This window comes from Propithecus coquereli, unplaced genomic scaffold (assembly GCF_000956105.1).
Source record: "Propithecus coquereli isolate 6110/MARCELLA unplaced genomic scaffold, Pcoq_1.0 Scaffold70, whole genome shotgun sequence".
NCBI lineage: Eukaryota > Metazoa > Chordata > Mammalia > Primates > Indriidae > Propithecus > Propithecus coquereli.
The window spans coordinates 372,590-390,539 of record NW_012153063.1 but is presented as its reverse complement, the minus strand read 5'-3'; the positions used below and the strand labels follow the sequence as shown (position 1 = coordinate 390,539).

The 17,950-nt window shown below is 39.4% G+C and overlaps 1 protein-coding gene across 1 annotated transcript in view; it reads right to left on the bottom strand.

The window, feature by feature from the left end:
- Positions 1-17,950, bottom strand: part of PARD3B (par-3 family cell polarity regulator beta) — a 443,996-nt gene that overhangs the window by 91,686 nt on the left and 334,360 nt on the right. Inside the window, exon 15 of the mRNA XM_012661223.1 lies at positions 2,930-3,065. Within this exon, the coding sequence (XP_012516677.1) occupies positions 2,930-3,065 (136 nt within the window). The remainder of the gene's footprint in view (positions 1-2,929; positions 3,066-17,950) is intronic.

Below are 17,950 nucleotides of genomic sequence, written 5' to 3'. Positions count from 1 at the left end.
GAAAGCAATTGAGAGCTCAAGGGAGCAGTGAGGGAGGTCTTAGGCTCCAGGCCACCGGGCAGGTATTATATTGGTAGAAAACTACAGACAAGTTGGCCTGGGAAGATCTAGAAAGTCTGAAAATTAAAGTCTGAAAAATTATTAGTCCCATTGAAAAAAAAATTTTTTTTAAATAATCATAGACCCTAGTAACTTTTCAAGTGATTACTTCCATTATTTTGGCTTTGAACACTTTTGTGAGCGTACTTCCATTCTTTCTGGCCTATTTTTAAACTAGTTTAAAAGCAGTTGTTAGGTAACTTACCTTCCTAATTTCCTTCTCGACAGTTCAGAAGTTCCCGAGTATAGGATGACTCCAGGAAACATCTGTCGGTTCCCTCAATCTGGAGTCCTGGCCTTGCGGAGTTCTAAGGTCATGAATATATGTCTGATGGTGCTGGTCCCTACTACGGTTTTGTTAGACAAGTTGGGCTGCTTTGGTGTTCATTGAAGTGGTCACAGTCAGTGCCCTATTTTTAGAATTGTGGGTCGGAATCCCAGATGACCACCTGCAGAAGCCTATGGGGGCCTCTCCTGGGCCCCACCACTTCCCTCCATGGAACTGTCAATCTGATTTTAACAAGTGCTCTGTGGTGATGCTGAAGACCGGCCTACCTAGGAACCACAATCTTATAAAAGCGGCCTTGTTGGGTCTGGCTGCCTGACAGGAATGAAATGTTAACTTTCTAAACTTGCTTTCCTAGATCTCACCAAAAGTAGCAAGCCAATGGTGTAATTTCTCAGGCCTACACTGAACAAAAGATACTAGTGTTTTTCCTTGGCTTGGGGAGAGGAGAGGAAAGGATGCTGAGATTCTAATCCCTGGTTTGGAGTATCCCAGGCAATCACAGAGAACACTCGTCTTTTATGACAGTGCATTTCCCAAGCATCCCTTTGGGAAGCCTTAGACCTCAATTGTCTGGGAAACATAAAATCAGTCACTTTTGGCAAAGCTCAACACACCGGAGCATGGGAAACACAAATTATAATAGAGATACTTCTTTACTCACTAGATGGTCTGGTTACACGTTTACTTGGCATAAAAATAGAATCATTAAACAAGGGAGCACCCAAGGGTATAGTTATCTCGCTCAGGTCTGGTGAGGGTCAGAGGAAACTTTAAGTCTCATGAAGGTTAAGCATCTTCATCCTTTCAGCTTGATGTAAGGAAATCATATAAAATAAGGTCAAAATAACTTAATCTAAATTTATTTGTCTTATTTTGCTCACAGGAATTCATAGTGGTTTTGAGGTGGAACACTTTTCATAGCATTGGACATGGTGTTCTGTTTTGGTTACAGTGGAAATAACTTTCCTTCGTTTTATTGCTTGTTTGGTTTATTGAGGGAGCTGAGCCTTACCTAACGAGCCGCTCAAGTCTCTTGTCAGAGGCAGTAAATCGATCTTGATCAACTTTGAAATGAAGTGGAATTGATACCTAATCTGTTATTCGGTGGAAATCTTTCTCTGCTACTGAGGGTCCAAGAGACAAGTTTTCCCATCACTGTAAGTATCATTCTGTTTAATCCTAACATCTGTAATAAAACCAATACACACACGGCTCTTTGTTCTGATCCATAGTCTCAGGGTGCCTTTCTCCAAAGAGGCTGAAGCCACTGCATTTGAGATTGCCAGTCCTCACTGTGCACTTCTGATTAATGTTTATAAACTTCATTATACATGGAGGAATGTCCCGGGCTGAGGCGTTTCAGTTGCTCTGCCCAACAATGGTGGGTCCTGAGACTGATTTTCAAGCCCCAGCGTAAGCATCACTTATGACACACCCCAGCATAGCTGTGAAAACTCGAGGGAATCAGCTCAGTCGCTGGACTCTACTCTCCCCAGCCTGACTTTGTGAGCATAGACGTGAGTGTGAAACTCAGAAGAGGAAATTTTCCTTTCATACATTTGCCTATTAAAGGATCTGGTGTCTTTAGTGGGCACCAGGGATAACAGAGTCCCTTACCTGGTTCTCAGAACAGCACGAAAACTATAGTAGAAGGCAGTCATCATCAAAGAGAGTGAGGGAGAACTGAATTACAGCAAGAACATGACTGTACTACCACGTTCAGCTCTGCTCCAGTAATGGTGTCAGTACCGAGAGCTGACGTTTATGGAGCACCAGCTCCGTGTCTGCACGGTTCTACGAATCAGACACAAACATTTAATCCAACTCTAAGCGCCCTCCTCTGGGGCATTTTTGTGGATGCTCAAGAGTTTGTTTTGCAGGCACAGACTTGCCTTCTTGAAAAAAACAAGAGTATTTTCATGCTACCCTGAAAATACCCAGAGAGTATCTCTTCAGTGGTCACATTATTCTTTTCTGTTCTCTGAACGTTGAAGGATTTGGCAAAAAGAATCCTTTAATACAAAAACTGCCCTTATCTCAAAACAAAGCCATCCTAGTATACTGGTAAGATCAGCAGAATGTGAAGTGCTCAGATGCAATAAACAAACAATTGATATCTCTGACAATAACTCTTCTGAAAATTTATGTCTAATAACCATTTTCCAAGGGAGAGATGGCTTATGTTGCAAAGTCTGTTAATGCTGTCCCACATGTCTGAGATAAGGATCAAGGCTCAGTGGATGGTGACAAAGATTCTTTGTCCCTTTTAAAGTAGCTCATTTCTGTTCCCCCAAAACCAGTCAGTATACAACAGAAAGTATGAGAGCAATTAGACAGAACTACTGTGCATTAGTGTGGTTTGATTTATGTAAACAATTTCTGTGGGAGAAGATGGCTGTAGTTTGAATAATGTTCAGAATTATGAAACCTAAGAAACCTAAATACAATTTGATATGTATAGAACATTCTTGACCATGTTCTTTTGCTCTAAATTATCTTAATAAAGAAGAACTCAATGATTGGAACTAGGGATGCACTTACCCAGAGAAGGTCATAATCAGACGGCCTTGCTCTTCCTTCGTCGTCTTCGTAGAAAGGGAAGCCTTCCCTCCGAGCCTGATAATACTCCTTCCGCAACTTCTGGATGCGGTCAGTGCTCCCAGCCGCGGGACGGACGCTACAGGATACAACCAAACAAGCATAGTCACTCAGTGTACATAATCCTTGAAGTCACTATTGGATCTTCTTATTAAAGGGCCTGACATTCAAATTTGGAAGATTCAATGATGTAATTCAGATATGCTAGGAAAATAGTGAAATCAGTAATAAAAATGAACAAAAAAATGGTCCTTACATGCCTACCTTTAGCCCCCAGGGTCAAAACATCTGACTTGAGATTAATAAATGCCTTTTGAATGAGAACGTAAGAGAAAGTCCTGACCTTTTAGAGCAATTAAAAGACCCATCGCTTTTCTTACAATCATGCATGCAGAGTTTTGTTAAATTTTAATGTGGGTATCTCATTTTCTCACATAAGTGTTGCCTATTTGGGACAAATTTCCAGTTGTTTGACCCAAAGTTTGGATGTGAGACAGGGTTGACACGTGCCAGTGTTATTTCAGCGAGACTGGTGAATTTTGGGAGTGGGGGGTTGGGGATACCTGTCAACATATGAGCGCAGCCAGGGCGTAGGTAAAGAAAAGAAGGTGAAAGCCATGCCAAAGAGTCACGAAGGGGTGAGGGAAGCTGGGTGATGGTAGAATGTGCTCGTCCCAGGTTCTCCCCTCTCTTCTTTAGCCACTGCTTCCTCTTGGGAATTACAGCTTCTCCAGCAACTTATCCACCCAACCCCAAACTCCATAGCTAGTAGCTCCCTTTTACTTGGATCGGTTTTTTGAGATCATTTCAACAGAACCAGTATCATACAATATAATTCAGGGCCAGGAAGCAAGAGGAGAATGATAGATCTGAACAGTCTTCAACTTCCCTGGTTCATTTGAGGCATAACTGAGTGCCCCATAGTGCCAGACCTTATGTTAAGATCTAGGAATGTAAAAATGAACATTCCCTACACAGAGGTGGGGAACATGTGGCCTTCTGGATCCTTGGGTGTGGCCTTTTGACTGAATCCAAATTTTAATAAAGGGATTTGTTCTGTGAAGCTTGGATTTGGCCAAAGGGCTGCACTGGGGATCTGGAGGGCCACATGTGGCCTTGAGGCTGCAGATTCCCCACCACTGGAAGGGATCATAAAAGATGACAATCCTCTCTGTTAGGTGCCTACAACAGAGGTTTGCATAGGGGTCATGGGAACACAGAGTGCTGAAGCTTTGACAGGGTGAGAGCAGGGCCATGGAGGATCACAGAAGGCCCCATGGGGGAGCCTTGAAGGATGCATAGGAGCTCAACAGCTGCACAGGTGAGATGAGGGTATTCCAGGTAGAGGGAAGGGCAGGGCAAAGCAGAGCAATGAGAAAGCATCTTGCTCTGGGGACATGCAAGCCAGTCAGTTTGGGCAAGCAGAAGCCCTCAACTTCTTTTGTCCTGCCTCACACACATACCAGGTGATATATGCCCCCTTTCCTCTCTCATGGAGAAACTCAATTAGAATAAAGTGCATGCTGATGACTTTGGTTTAGGGATATTTTGAATTCACTCTAATAACTGACAAAAGTACATCACTTGCAAATTTTGGTACTTTAACTCAGTTGGTAGCAGCTTATTAATCATACCAACACTCATGTTTCATGGATATGTGAGAATCACTGCTGTAGCATATCGGGTATATAGGAGGGAGCGGGGGAAGAGGGACAGGTGAGGCTTGGAAAGGTAAGTAGGGCCTCAGTGTGAAGAGCCTTGTATGTCAAAAAGATCCCTAAATATTGCAGTTGAGTTTAGTTTAAAATGAGATATCTAAAAGCAATAGAAAGAGGTCATCTATTTTGTTAAAATATTTTAAAATTATGCTAGAAAACTATAAAAGGAAAATGGTGAGTAAACATCTTTTGGAGGAAAAGCATTCTTCCCAAACTAGATGGCAAGTTAATTGAAAGCGGGGCCACATGCCTGTGCCTACGTGACTGCTCCCACGGCAGTTGGCACAGGGTTCTGGGCTTCCAGAGTACTCTACAGACCTTCAGCAGCTGATGCCTGCCATTCAGAAAAGACAAATCCGTAGTGGCCACATACATTTATTGTTCTTCAATATGTATTTTCAAACTCGCAAAATAATTCTTATTCTTTGTAACATTTAATTAATTTTTTAGTTCAATAGATTTAGGGGGTATAAATGGAGTTTTGTTACATGGATATATTGTACAGTGGCAAAGTCTGGGCTTTTAGTGTACCCATCACCTGAATAGTGTACATTGTACCCAACAGGTAATTTTTCATTCCTTTCCCTGTCTTCCCCCTTTTGAGTCTTCAATGTCTATATACACTATCATGCACTCTGTACGATATATTTCTTAAAATAAAAGTTTTCTTTGAGCACTTCAAAAAGATAAAGAAAAAGCTAAAAGGCTTGATAAGCTTTTCTGAACCATAGGCAGGCAAGAAAAGCAGCACAGTCTATTTTGAAACAGCTTCCCTCGCTCTTGAGTAATATGAGATGACCACGGTGTCTGTATCCAATGCACAGGCTTCTGCCGATTACAGAAATTCATGAGCTGCGTTCAAATTTGCCAGATGAGTTCAATCAACATGGTGCAAACATCGCATACATAATCTATTAGTTTACCCCAAAGAAACTGAAGCATTGAATTCAAGTAGAATGAAGTCATCAGTAATAAAGAAAAAAAAACCTGATAAGGCACTGTTTTTTTTTTTTTAAAAAAAAAACAATTTTCCTCCATTTGTAGTGGAAAAAAAAATCATACTCAGACTATAAACTATTCTTCCATATGTCTATAAATACATAAATTTAAAAATATGGGTTTGATAAGATTGCTGTTCTCAAATAAGGGAATGGGGCAAGAATACAAAATCAGCTGTTCAGGATTCAGAAAATCCCCTATGGCTTACAGGAACAAGACACTTCATCCAGAAAAGAAATCTGGCCCCAGACAAAAAACAGGAAAAAAGTCCAGAAAGTCATGGACCACTTATGGGCAAAACATGCTGTATCTTCTCCCCTGTGTGAATATTTTTAAAAAATCTGGAACACCATGCAAACCTTTCGTGATAATCTGGGACTACATCTCAATATCATCTCTCTTTTTTCCTCTCCAACACTCACTCTACCTTTACTTGTATCAGATTTTTTGCCAAGTAGGTGGTGTTTTATATACTAAATTTAGGAATATCAAATTCTGATTTTAAGCCCTTCTCAGCAGATAATACACATAAGTTTACCTCCAAGTTTACCTCTAAATTAATAAAAATTATATATACTACCACTGTAATGAAAGAAATTGATTTCATTTTATGTTGAAGATGTAAAAATACAGCCATTTGAAGAGGGGCATATAGAAACCTTTGTAATAATAGCAATCATCACAATAGTTGTAATTTATAGAACAATTATCTAGTAGATATATCGACACAGACTTAGTCGACTTTGTGCTCAGAACAGACATCACTAATCAATTACAGCATTCTTTCCCAATGATGCCAGAATTCTTCTCAACCCAGAACTTCAGCCACTACAAATCTACAGGAGCTGGCACTTGGGTTGAGCTTATTTACAAGTCCTATGTAACAGGTGCTATAAAATTCTCAATACCTCAAAAGAATATTGAAGGATAGGTTTTATTATTCTGTCCAATAAAGAAGAAGAAGATGAGGCTTATAGCAAATAGATGATTAACAAGGTTTTCTGACTTCAAAGACTACTCTTTCCACCATAGCTTACTATCTTCCAAACTGCTTCTCTTCCTCCATCTTATTTGCATCTTGGAGACCAGTTCCTCTAGCAATATACTGAACCAGAATGGAAGTTAAGGCTAGCCTACAGGACCTACTTTTTAAGGATTCCCATTCTCCTTCTCTATTTACATGTCATCTGTTCTATTTTCCTGGCTTTATTGAACTTAGCAGTATAGATTCTAGGGAGTCTTTGGCCCGATAGCTTCAGAAGTGACATCAGATTATGATGTAACTCAAATACTATTGCAATCGTATCAAACACCCCATCTCCACGTTGCTAGTTAGAAAATCAGACTTTTTGTATTATTTGTTCACTGGATGAAGTAAAGCCTGCCCATTCTTACAAAAAATTCCTATTACAGCTATATCCATATGTAGGTAATCAACGCCAGTCTTACACTTTCAAAGTGTTAAAATGTTATGTTAATTCAAGCAGTACAAAAGAGACATATTGTAATGACTTTTTTATAAATTATACTACCTATGCGTTTAAAGGCAGTTGTATAGTTAAACAGGCCCTTCTTATAACACTGTAGAGCTGGACAGAGCTTAAAGTTGTAATGGATTTCAGAAACCATGTCATTCTCTTCTTAGCCACCTATAGTAATAAATTCCCATGTGTGATGAACATCACACTAAGGCATTATCTGCCACTTTGGAATCTAGCCTTATTCTTTCATTCTTCCTAGTTTATAACTACCTCACTTGTAGGACTTTATGAGTGCTCTTTAGTGTGTGTCTTAATCTCCTCCCATTCCTGCTGCAGGCGGAAGAAAACTAACATTCATTGACCTCTTTGGTGTCCTAAAGACAATATTTGTGTTTTACATACTTCGTCTTCTTTAGTCCTCAGTCAAATCTGTGAGGATGATGTTGTTATTGACGTTTTACAGACGAGTACACTGAGGCTCAGAGACGTTAAGTGACACAACTGGTGAATGGTGGGCCATGATCTGTGTGACTCCAAACCAGGGTTGCTTCTACTGTATCGTGTTGCCTTACAAGAAAGGCATTAAAATGCAGCAGGCGTTTCGTAGCTGCAATTCACAGGCATTTCAAGGCAGAGGGAATTTAGCAGAGCACATTTACAGCCATACCTTTTGATATTCTTTTATTTGCACAGATCTTTGCAATAAAAATAGAAATAGAAGTAACCAAAGTAATAGAAATACATGCAATGAAGTCTGTATTCATTAAAGAATGATGTTGGAGCAACTGCAGATGGAGATTTCTGGCAATTAATATTACATCTCTAACAGGCTTATGTGGGGGGCTGTTACAAAACTGAATGGGGTGCAAAAGAGAATCCACATATGACAAAGATCCCACATGAGAGACAAAGAATCTCTGGATGAGGACCAGGATGGAGAGGCCGCCAGTGCTGCTGCTGGGAAAGTTCACTACTAAGTGAATGAGAGGGAGCTGGTCACTATCACCAAACCTGGCCCACATTTGGGCCTGTGGATTATTTGTGATTACTTGGTGTGTATGTATAAGTGGGCATGTATGTAAATACATACATCTCCACCAGGGCTCAATTGTATATAGTTAATTCCAAACAGCTGTATCTATTTTTGTGTTGTTAGGGAGCCTCTTGCTTTTCCTTCTGAATGAGAGGTGTTTGCCTTTGATGAGCAGTGGGCATTTGTAGGTACCAGCCTTGTGCCAAATCTGGTGTCCGGATTTGATCATGCAGTTAAGAAATAGCCTTTAGAGAATGGAACCTTAACAGGAATATTCCTGTCTGGATGTGATAATCCTTATGAACTCACTGAATAAAACTCTTCAAATCAGATGTATGCATGTCAACAATAATCACTAGGATAGAATATTTTTGAGTTTAGTGTTTGATAGAGTCTTTAATTTTTTTGAAGGTACTCCAAAATGTTATTTTGATGTTTCTTTTAAATTTTTTAATTGTGTAAGTATGGTGTTAATTTTTCTATACTTACAAAAGGGTGGAATTTCAAAGGTTTTCTCAAAAAGGGTGTGAAGATATGGAAGGAAGAAAAACACTTTTGCACCCTTTAAGAATTCCAAGATCCTATTCTTTTCCTGTCTTCCCCCATCCCCTAGGGGGAGGGTTGTTTGTTTTTGTCCTTTTGCATGTAAGGAGCTAAAAATCATCCCAGTTTTAAACGTAAAATTTGGCAGTAGTATAGTTCTACCTTAGAAAATAGGGCATATTTTTTTTCAAAGTAGAAACAGAGATTTTAAAACACCTTAGCTTCTGTGGCATTTGCACTCTCAATAACGTAGTAAAATGTAACCAGCGATATGCACTCTTATTTTGCTAATTTTTCTTTAAATCCCAAAAAAGTTTCTGGAAAAGAATATTCAGCTGAAGACAGATAGTGATGGACACAATTGTCACTTATTTTCTGTTGATGATAAAGATTTCTGTCAAAGAAAAATTTTGAGACACTCATACGTGCACTCAGATCACTAATTTACGAGCATTTAAGATCTGTAGCATCTATAGCCCCAACAGCACTTACACAAATACTCTATAGATTTAATACCCCATAATGAAAATACATTTATATAGTGTGCCCATATATATTAAAGAGACTTAACAATAAATAATTGCTTTTAAGGGGGCTTAATTCATAGAATTTGTCAAATGATATTTTAGTCCCAAACAGCTCTGAAAATTATCCAGGGTAAATATTCATTTAAAATTAGGATTATGTAAATTTGCTACCTTTCCCCTGCTCCCAATTTCTTATAAAGAATATCTATTCTGTTCAAAGGTGATTTGACAAATAAGATTTTTCACTGTGTAGTCCAGTGAAACTTCAGGACTCACAGCTGACTACCCATGGACAACACGTTGGGAATACTTCTAATTTCTTCCCAAATTCACCATCACTATTTATGATGGTGGCTCCTATTTTCAGTTATTTTTGCCAAAAAGTTCCCTCAATAACAAGACTATGCCCTTGCTCATATGCACATTTAATTTCCACCAGATTTAAGTTATCTTATTAATTAAAACAATTACTCTAATTTAAGAGGCCTTTGCTTACTACGAGTGCCTATAAATCCCTACATTAAGAATAATGAATTTAGAGAAAGGGTGAATAACAGACAAAACAAACTTTTCGCATCTAGAATCTCCTTTTATTTCTAGGACTACTTTTGTCAATTACCTCTGACATTAGTCCCCTTCTTAGTAGGTGAGGAAACAATGCTTAGGCATCTTGAGAGTATTTAATGTCACATAACAAATTAATGGCAGAATCTGAGAGAAGAACTATGCTCTATGCTAATATATAACTTTGAAAAGTGTGCCTTTGTATAAATTTCCAAGGGTTCAACAAAATTACTCCTTATGTCAGGATCCTGGAGGGAAGTTGTGAAACCGGTCCAGAGAGGCTGACATGCAAGTTAGGGTCACAAGGAAGAAGCAAAACTGTAAAGCACAAGGATCTATCAGCTCAGTCTATAATCCTGAACAGTGGTCCTTCCCCCAGCCCTCCTGATGCTGCCTGTGGCATTTTGACCTAAATATGACAATCTGACAATGTGACTTGGCTTACCTGGGCTCTTGACTTTGCCATGGCAACCTGAGCCTGACCTTTTGTCTTTTTCAATGTGCTTCCTGCTTGCAGCATCTGCTTCCTTTGAGATCCTTGTCTTGGTATTTCCATCCCTAGCGTGGTGAACTGACCCTCTGACTCCCATAGCTTGAAGATTTGTCTTGGAAATCTTAACCCTGGACTGGACCTTGACCCCAATGAATCAAGCCATAGCAGTGGAGCATAAAGAAATAAAGGCTGTCTTCCTTTGGCACTTTTGAAATGGTAAGCATTTCCATGCACACCACGAACCACTGAAAGTAATCTCATTGATTCGTGCAGGGCAGCTTTCTCCCAGGTGATTGACTGTCGTGACTGAGAATCGCCACCAGATCAGCGTCATCTCCTCTTCTGATAGAAGGCACTGCTCTACCTTTGCTCTTCATCACTGGAGACAATGCGAGACTGCTCTCTAATCAGAACATTCCGCTTCTCTAGTTCCATTTCTAGCAAAGGTAGAAATTCCTTAGGAGTGACACTGACAATGTGACTCGCAATTCGACAAAGCACAAGTTATTATTTGCAGCTTCAATTCACCAGATAATTGCATTATTCTGATACTGTACCTCTGATAATGACCTCTTGACTGTGTTCAAGTTTTAGAAGCCAGTTTTGCCATTAGTCATAAAATACCCATTTGAGTTATTCATACTTTGAATAGTATTCTAATATAGTTCCTCGAACACGGTGCAATATTTTTTAGCCTTAAATAATTTACACAAATACTGGACACTTTAGTTAGGTATAAGCGTGTGATACATATTGTCTTAAGGCATTCTGCAAATTTTTTATGAACAATATAAAGTATGTGGGTGTCACAGAAGGCATTTATCAAGTGTTTCATATGGTAATTTTTGTTTCTTAAAAAAGAAAGATTTTAAAATATAGTTGAAAAGTTCACACTGGATGGCAGCAAAATTATCCCTTCATTTTTAGTCTATGTCTTTGTAAAACAAGCATTCATAGATGCAAAGAAAAATAGATATGGGCCAATTCGCAACTGTGCATCCACTGTGTCTTCTGTTAAAGACAATAAATAAACCATGCCCTGTATTGTAATTCATGTAGATACAGCTGTTCGTACAGTGTTGAAATATAGTGACATTGCATCACACTGCATTTAATTGATACACCAAATATTTGAACTTAGACAAAACCAGGGGCTTGGGGGCAGAATAGCAATGTAAGTAGTGATAATGTTCCCATTGGCCATTCCGTTTAATGAACATACGCCCCTGGACGTGAGCTGAGTGTGTTTCTCTCAATGTCAGTTCCTAAGCACCTTTCATAATGTAAGTTTTATGTTTTGCTGAACATGATTTCAGTGTTTAAAGATATATATTCCTTGTACAACATGGCCTTGTATATGCTAGCCAACTTCTCCAGCTGGTGCTCAACTAAGGAAATAGCCATCTAAGGCAGTGCTAAAAGAAACATCAGTGGGTGGGTTTAGTGGGAGATTATAGGTAGGGTCCCACATAGCGTTCTCCCAAAGTCTTTCTCAAGGTTAATTTTGATTATACACAATTTTGTCCCGTGATGACTTTAGAAACTAGCTTGTTTAAGACACGACTCCACTTGGAATACTATAGGTTTTCTTAAAGGATTTTATGGTCTAAACTAAAATTAGCAAAATATTGATCAAAAAGGTAAATGGAGGAAACCTACAAAAGTTGTATTATTTTGATTATCAATCACATTTTTGAACTGAACAAGAGTTGGTTTAAGGAGAAATAAAATGTTATTGTTTATATGGTTCTTCAGCAAATTAATGATAATACACATATGTACACACACACACACACGCACACACACACACACACACCCCCTTCTCAAGGAAATTCTCACCAACAACTGCAGGAACTGCAAAGATAAAATTATTATCTTCTAGGCTTAAATCAAACATAGCTTGAGTTTTAAGAATACATATCTGACATTTACATGTGGATTAAACTTTCAGGGTCAATTCTGGGAAATATAAGCCTTTGTGGGCTACAGGCCATGAAACCTTGGGAATTTCCTTGGCCTCCATGAAATTCCCTCTTTCTCAGAGGAAACAACATCGAAGTTCTCTCTTCTCCCAAGAGATCAGAGAATACCATCAAAGGCCACTTATTACCAACAGCTGGACACCTAACCTTTCCTTTTAGATAATAAGGAAATAAGCTCTAATTGACTATATAATTTTAAAGGAAAATAAGGAGATTTTAAATGATTTATTGCATGGATTTTCTTTTAAATTTAGAGGATTATATCAGTCAGGAGAGGACAGTCAGGATAGTGATGAAAAATATAACAAAATGTCAGTAGATTAAAATAGTAATTTCCTACTCACACAATGAGGCTTTTCTCCCCTCCCAGTGGAGGAGACTGGGAAGATAACAAAAGTGCAAAGAAAAAAAAAAACGTTTTTTAAAAAAAGGAGAACAAGTTTTTCAATTGAAAGAAGCTAAAGATTGTGATTAGCAGCTCAACCCTAGATGTTAAAAGACAAAGCATTCTAAATACATATGATATATAAATTAGTCCTTACCTTTGCATCCCTTTGTAAAAATATATGTGTGTGTGTGTGTGTGTGTGTGTGTGTGTGTGTGTGTGTATATATTATAAATTGTCCAAACACCCAGAAGGGACGCCTGGGTCACATAGGTATGTGACTGTGGGGCAGATCTTAATAATCACATATGGTGTTAAATCATGCTCTATAATAAACGCAGAATCCTATATGCAGTACTCTGATATGAATAGAATTAAAGCAATTAGGCCCAATAGGTCTAATAATTTATTAACAATGTTTGGCTATCACCTACATTCTTATTTCTTTTACATCCACATGCATGAATACTGAGCTATTCTGAGATTTTAAATAAGGTTATAACAACTACCCAATCCACATGGATTCTCAAATCCAAAGAGCTACATAAAAAGTTAACATCTACTTAGGTTCTAAAGGGTGTTAAATCTAAGAACATCCCACAGCTCTCATTTGCCTGAATGTAAAGTGAGCTCTAGCAACCCTCTAACCTCATGCTGACCTTCTGACATCAGGGATTTACAGCATGGAAGACAGCTCATGTTATCATCTTCTATGGATTGTTGTGGTTCTTTTTAAAAGATGTTCAGATTCTTAACAAATCCTAGCTAAGGGAATGCCAACTTTCTCTTTGGAATAGATTGGAAAACAATAAACTAGTATCAGACTTAGATCATCAACTGCTTTCACATAAGCTCTCTAATAACCCTCTGAAAGTTTTCTGATGTGTATGTTTAAATTTTACTTATTTTTAAATACTGCTGTGTCCCCGGCCTGGGGGTTGTAAAGGTGATTAAGACCCAGACCTGATCCTCAGGGATTTCACAGTCTAGTGGGGAAGAGGGTGGAAATATGAATAAATAATGACAGTGCAATGTGGCAATTATCATGAGGAAGTATGAAGCATAATGAAGTCCTCCGGTAGCTCAGAGGAGAGGGTAATTAACTTGCTTGGGGAGGTCAGGAAAGGGCTCACAGAGGAAAGGAGACAAGGACAAGGAGGGGGTGTTTGGGCACGTCAGGTGGAAGGAACATCCCACGGAAAGGGCACATAGTCAGGCTTGGCAGGAGTGTGGGGAGAGTGTGGGGAAACAGTGAGAATGCTGCTGGTGGGACGTGAACAGCATCCGGGTGATGTTGTGTGCTCGCTGGGGGATTTCGGATAGGCTAGCACTGTCATCAGAGTCATGCTTCATATTCACATAACCTCTGGGAGAACCTTATCCTCTCTAACCCCACATATTGTAACCTGTGCAAGGAACCAGTTGACCTCTACGGGCTTTGCTTGCACCTATATGTTTGATTTCTTGTGTGTGCACATAGTTCGAGCTAAGTGCTTCACTACATCATTGGCAAAAATCACCTTTCTATTTCCATTTCCCTACTGGTTGGATACCGTGCCCAATGGCCACGGCACATGGAGGCAATGGGACATGGGAGACTTTCAGTTTGAAAGCTGAACGTTTTCTATAACCAGAACTCTTGCTTAGCTAGTGGTATTAACTGGTGATGAAGCATGATGCATCATTAATATATGATAAATTTCCCATTAGGATCAGGGCCCTGGCTGCCAAATCAGAGGGCAAAAAGTTAAAACAAAACAAAACAAATGAAATCAACTCATTATGGGTTGACAAAGACTTTTATTTTCACTGGCACTTTAAGAGAAAGCAGCCCCACAATCTTAATTAATAAATAGCCATTGCCCCATTCAGGGGAGGTAAGGGTGACGCCTGAGTATCTGCCATGGAGCAATTTGTAGCTGTCTTTTTGATCTGAAAAGTGAATGAGTCTTCGAATATCAAAGAAGGAAAATTAGGCACTCTGCTGCTGACGACTAACTCTATAAATAACGCACAGTGAAAATGAATAAAAAACATGCCTTCCTCCAGCTTCCAGTAGCCTTTCGACAGTGTGACAGTTGCTAGTTGTTTCAATAAACATGATGTCAATTATGCCTTTTATCCATCATGGTGAAGTCATGTGTGGGGAATAAGTGAGTATTCCTTTTTTTTTTTTTTTTTGGTACTTCATATAACAATGCTTTTCCATTTTATTTATATCATCCTGAGGCAAAGCAGCTGTCTGATCTGTAATCTATATGTTGCATCAACACTATTCTTTCTTATTTTTCCCCCTAGTTCCAACAGCTTTATTAGCAACAATATTTTAGTCGGCTCTCAATTATCTGTAGAAATAGGAGGTTTGGAAGAGCATGAAAAAATAAACGTTACAGATGATTTTTGAAAAATCTCGTTTAAACCAACAACTTTGGTTTCTTTCCCAACAAATATTTTCCCAGAGCTGTAAATAATGCCCCAATTAATTGACTTAAGTTTCACATTCTTTGCCTTGCCCAGCCCCTTGTTTGGGAAAGGTACTAATGAGGGGAAAAAAGGCCAAAAGGCAGGCAGGACTGGGAGACCAGAGGGACTACAAAGGCTCAAATGAGGAAAACAGAATTTGGACAGTGGAGAGTTAATGACCCAGGAACCATTTCCCTAAAGGATTTTACTGTATTACTAGAGAAATATAACTTTTTAGATTAAAAAGTACCAGGTATTAGTTTTCTAAGTGGATAAACTGAAAGCAAAAACTTATGCAGAGCCAGTTATAGAATTAATGAGTGCTCACATATCCAACTAAAAGGAGCTTTTGGGTGACTGTCTTTTGTCTCCTGAATTCTGCTATTTGCCATGAACTTTATTATTATCCATTCCACTGGCAACTATTTTTTTTCCTCCCTATTTGCAGACATATGAAGTATAGTCATTCAGATGTCAGTAGTTCATTATTTGTTTAAAAAAAAAAAAACTTGTTCTTAGGAAGGAAGGTGGAGAAAAGGTGGAATGGCATTGCACCATTGTGTGCATCCGCATCACAACAAAATCTTCTCTTATCCAAGCGTAAACAAGCTCACGGTCCCCTAGCTACAGCCTTTTTCCCCCTTCAAATTCTACATAAAATATAAGCCACAAGGCTTAAATTGAATCACTGTTATTCTTTATATATTATTTACCTTAGCTTTTTTAAAAAAAACTGAATATTTACTGTATATCTAAGAGAGCTTCTAAATCTATAACCTGCCAAAAAAAAAAAAAAAGGAATAATTTCCTCTTCTTCAAAGACACTTTTTAATACTGTGTCCAAAATATCTAGGGAATAGGAGGGAGAAAAAGGAGAGTGGGGAGGGGGAGGGACTGAAGAAAAAGAGCTAATGGTCAAAATGCATCCTTATAATAAAATGAGCTGCTTAATGGATGCTCACTACAGGAATAACATTAATTCAGTATTAGGACTTTCAGTAGAAAAATATGAATGTAATTTATCTTTTTAACTGTCAGCTGCATTTCTAAAGCTCTGAAGTCTGTAGCTTCCAGGGGCCTTTTGTCTTTCTGCCATGGCAGGGATATCTTGGACAGCTGTAAGAGCTTTCTAAGCTATCTTTCTCAAAATCCATTAGCTAATTCAAGGAACCTAATTAGAGCTGCCATTTTGATGGAGCGCACTGAATACTCAGTACAAACTAGTAACACCATCAATGTTTATTAGAAATCACAAAACCCAAAGTGCTCCATTCCCTATGAATATTAATGGGAATACAGCAAACAAAATATTTATTAAGACATATGCTTAATCCCATCAAGGTTTACAGACAGATATTGAAAAGGAGAGAGAGAGGCACACACTTGAATTTGAAGGCATGTGCCCGTGGACACACAATGAACCAAGATTTACACTTAAGCAGCATATAATCATTACGTGTATGCCCCTCCCACTTGTCTCTCTGGGTTTTGCACCCTGGAATTCAGCAGCTCACAGCTGGGAAGACAGATGTAAGGCCAGAGAAGTCTGAAGAAGGGGGTGGAGGGAGCCTTTTTTTTAAAAAAATAAAATAAAACAGCTGCTGAATGCCACAAATTCTTGTCAGTGGAGAAATAAGTCTTGCTTCTCTACAAAATCAGCAGCATAATGATGTCAGTACTTTCTACCTTCATCTAAATTAGGATGTTCCCAAATTAATGTAACTAGCTGTTATCCCCTGTACCCACCCTGGGAGAGTTTCTGTCAGGCCTGGCCCTGAATCTGGGGGTGCCAGAGGCTTGTCTTAGGTAACCTTGCTGTTATGCAGATCTGGCCCCCACTGCCCTTGTCTGCACAGGTATAGATATACATGTTCCAAGGAAGCCCCCAAAGACACAGTCCTTCATTCTCTTCTCTCAGGAGCAATCCAAGGCCCTTTGTGAAGTGTTAGTGCCCAGGAGCCCCTAACCCTCTGCAAATCTTCCTGTTTCTCTTTTCCTTCCCCTTTTACCAAACTTTTAAAAATAACCCTCTGCTGTCTCCTATTGTCATCTCTCTTTTGGGCTGATGACAATCTGGTTTGCACCTTCTCCACTGCTAAAATCACCCAACGTGCCCTCGCTCACCTCTGCAGGACTGGATGTGGGAGGACAACCCTCCTGGCATGTCTCCCTTCTCTGTTGCCTTCCTACTTCTCCAGTCCCCTTCTGTTTCCTTCACCATCCCCTTCACCGTTCTCTAAACACAGGCCTTCGCTAAGATTCTCTAACAGCCTCCCGTCTACATTTCCACTCTGGGAGATACTGTTTACTCCTAGCGCTTTGATTATCATATTCCTTCTCACATTCACCCATCTACTCCTCCATCCACTCAACGAATGATCCCTGGAGCACCTCACAGGAGGCCAGTCCTCGACAGAGCCCGCCTGCTCGAGGACACACATTGCTAGTGGCGACGTCTCACGGGAGCTCCGAGAATCATACTCAACCCTTGTTCCACGTTTGTACCTGAAATGAACCGACAGCTTACACTCAACTTGTCCGGAAACAACCTTCTCACATTTCCATTACTATCTTCTGTCCTCCTATTTCCCTGGCTTTTTAATTGCTTCTCCAAGCTCGTCAAAGATTGAGACAATGATCATCATTTGGAGCACAGGTTCTGCAGCCAGACTGCGGGGGTCCAAGTCCTGGTTCTGCCCCTTTCTGCCTCCCCACCTGGGGCAGTCACATGAACTCCCTGTCTGTGAAATGAGGGCAATGACAGTAAAACCTCCTC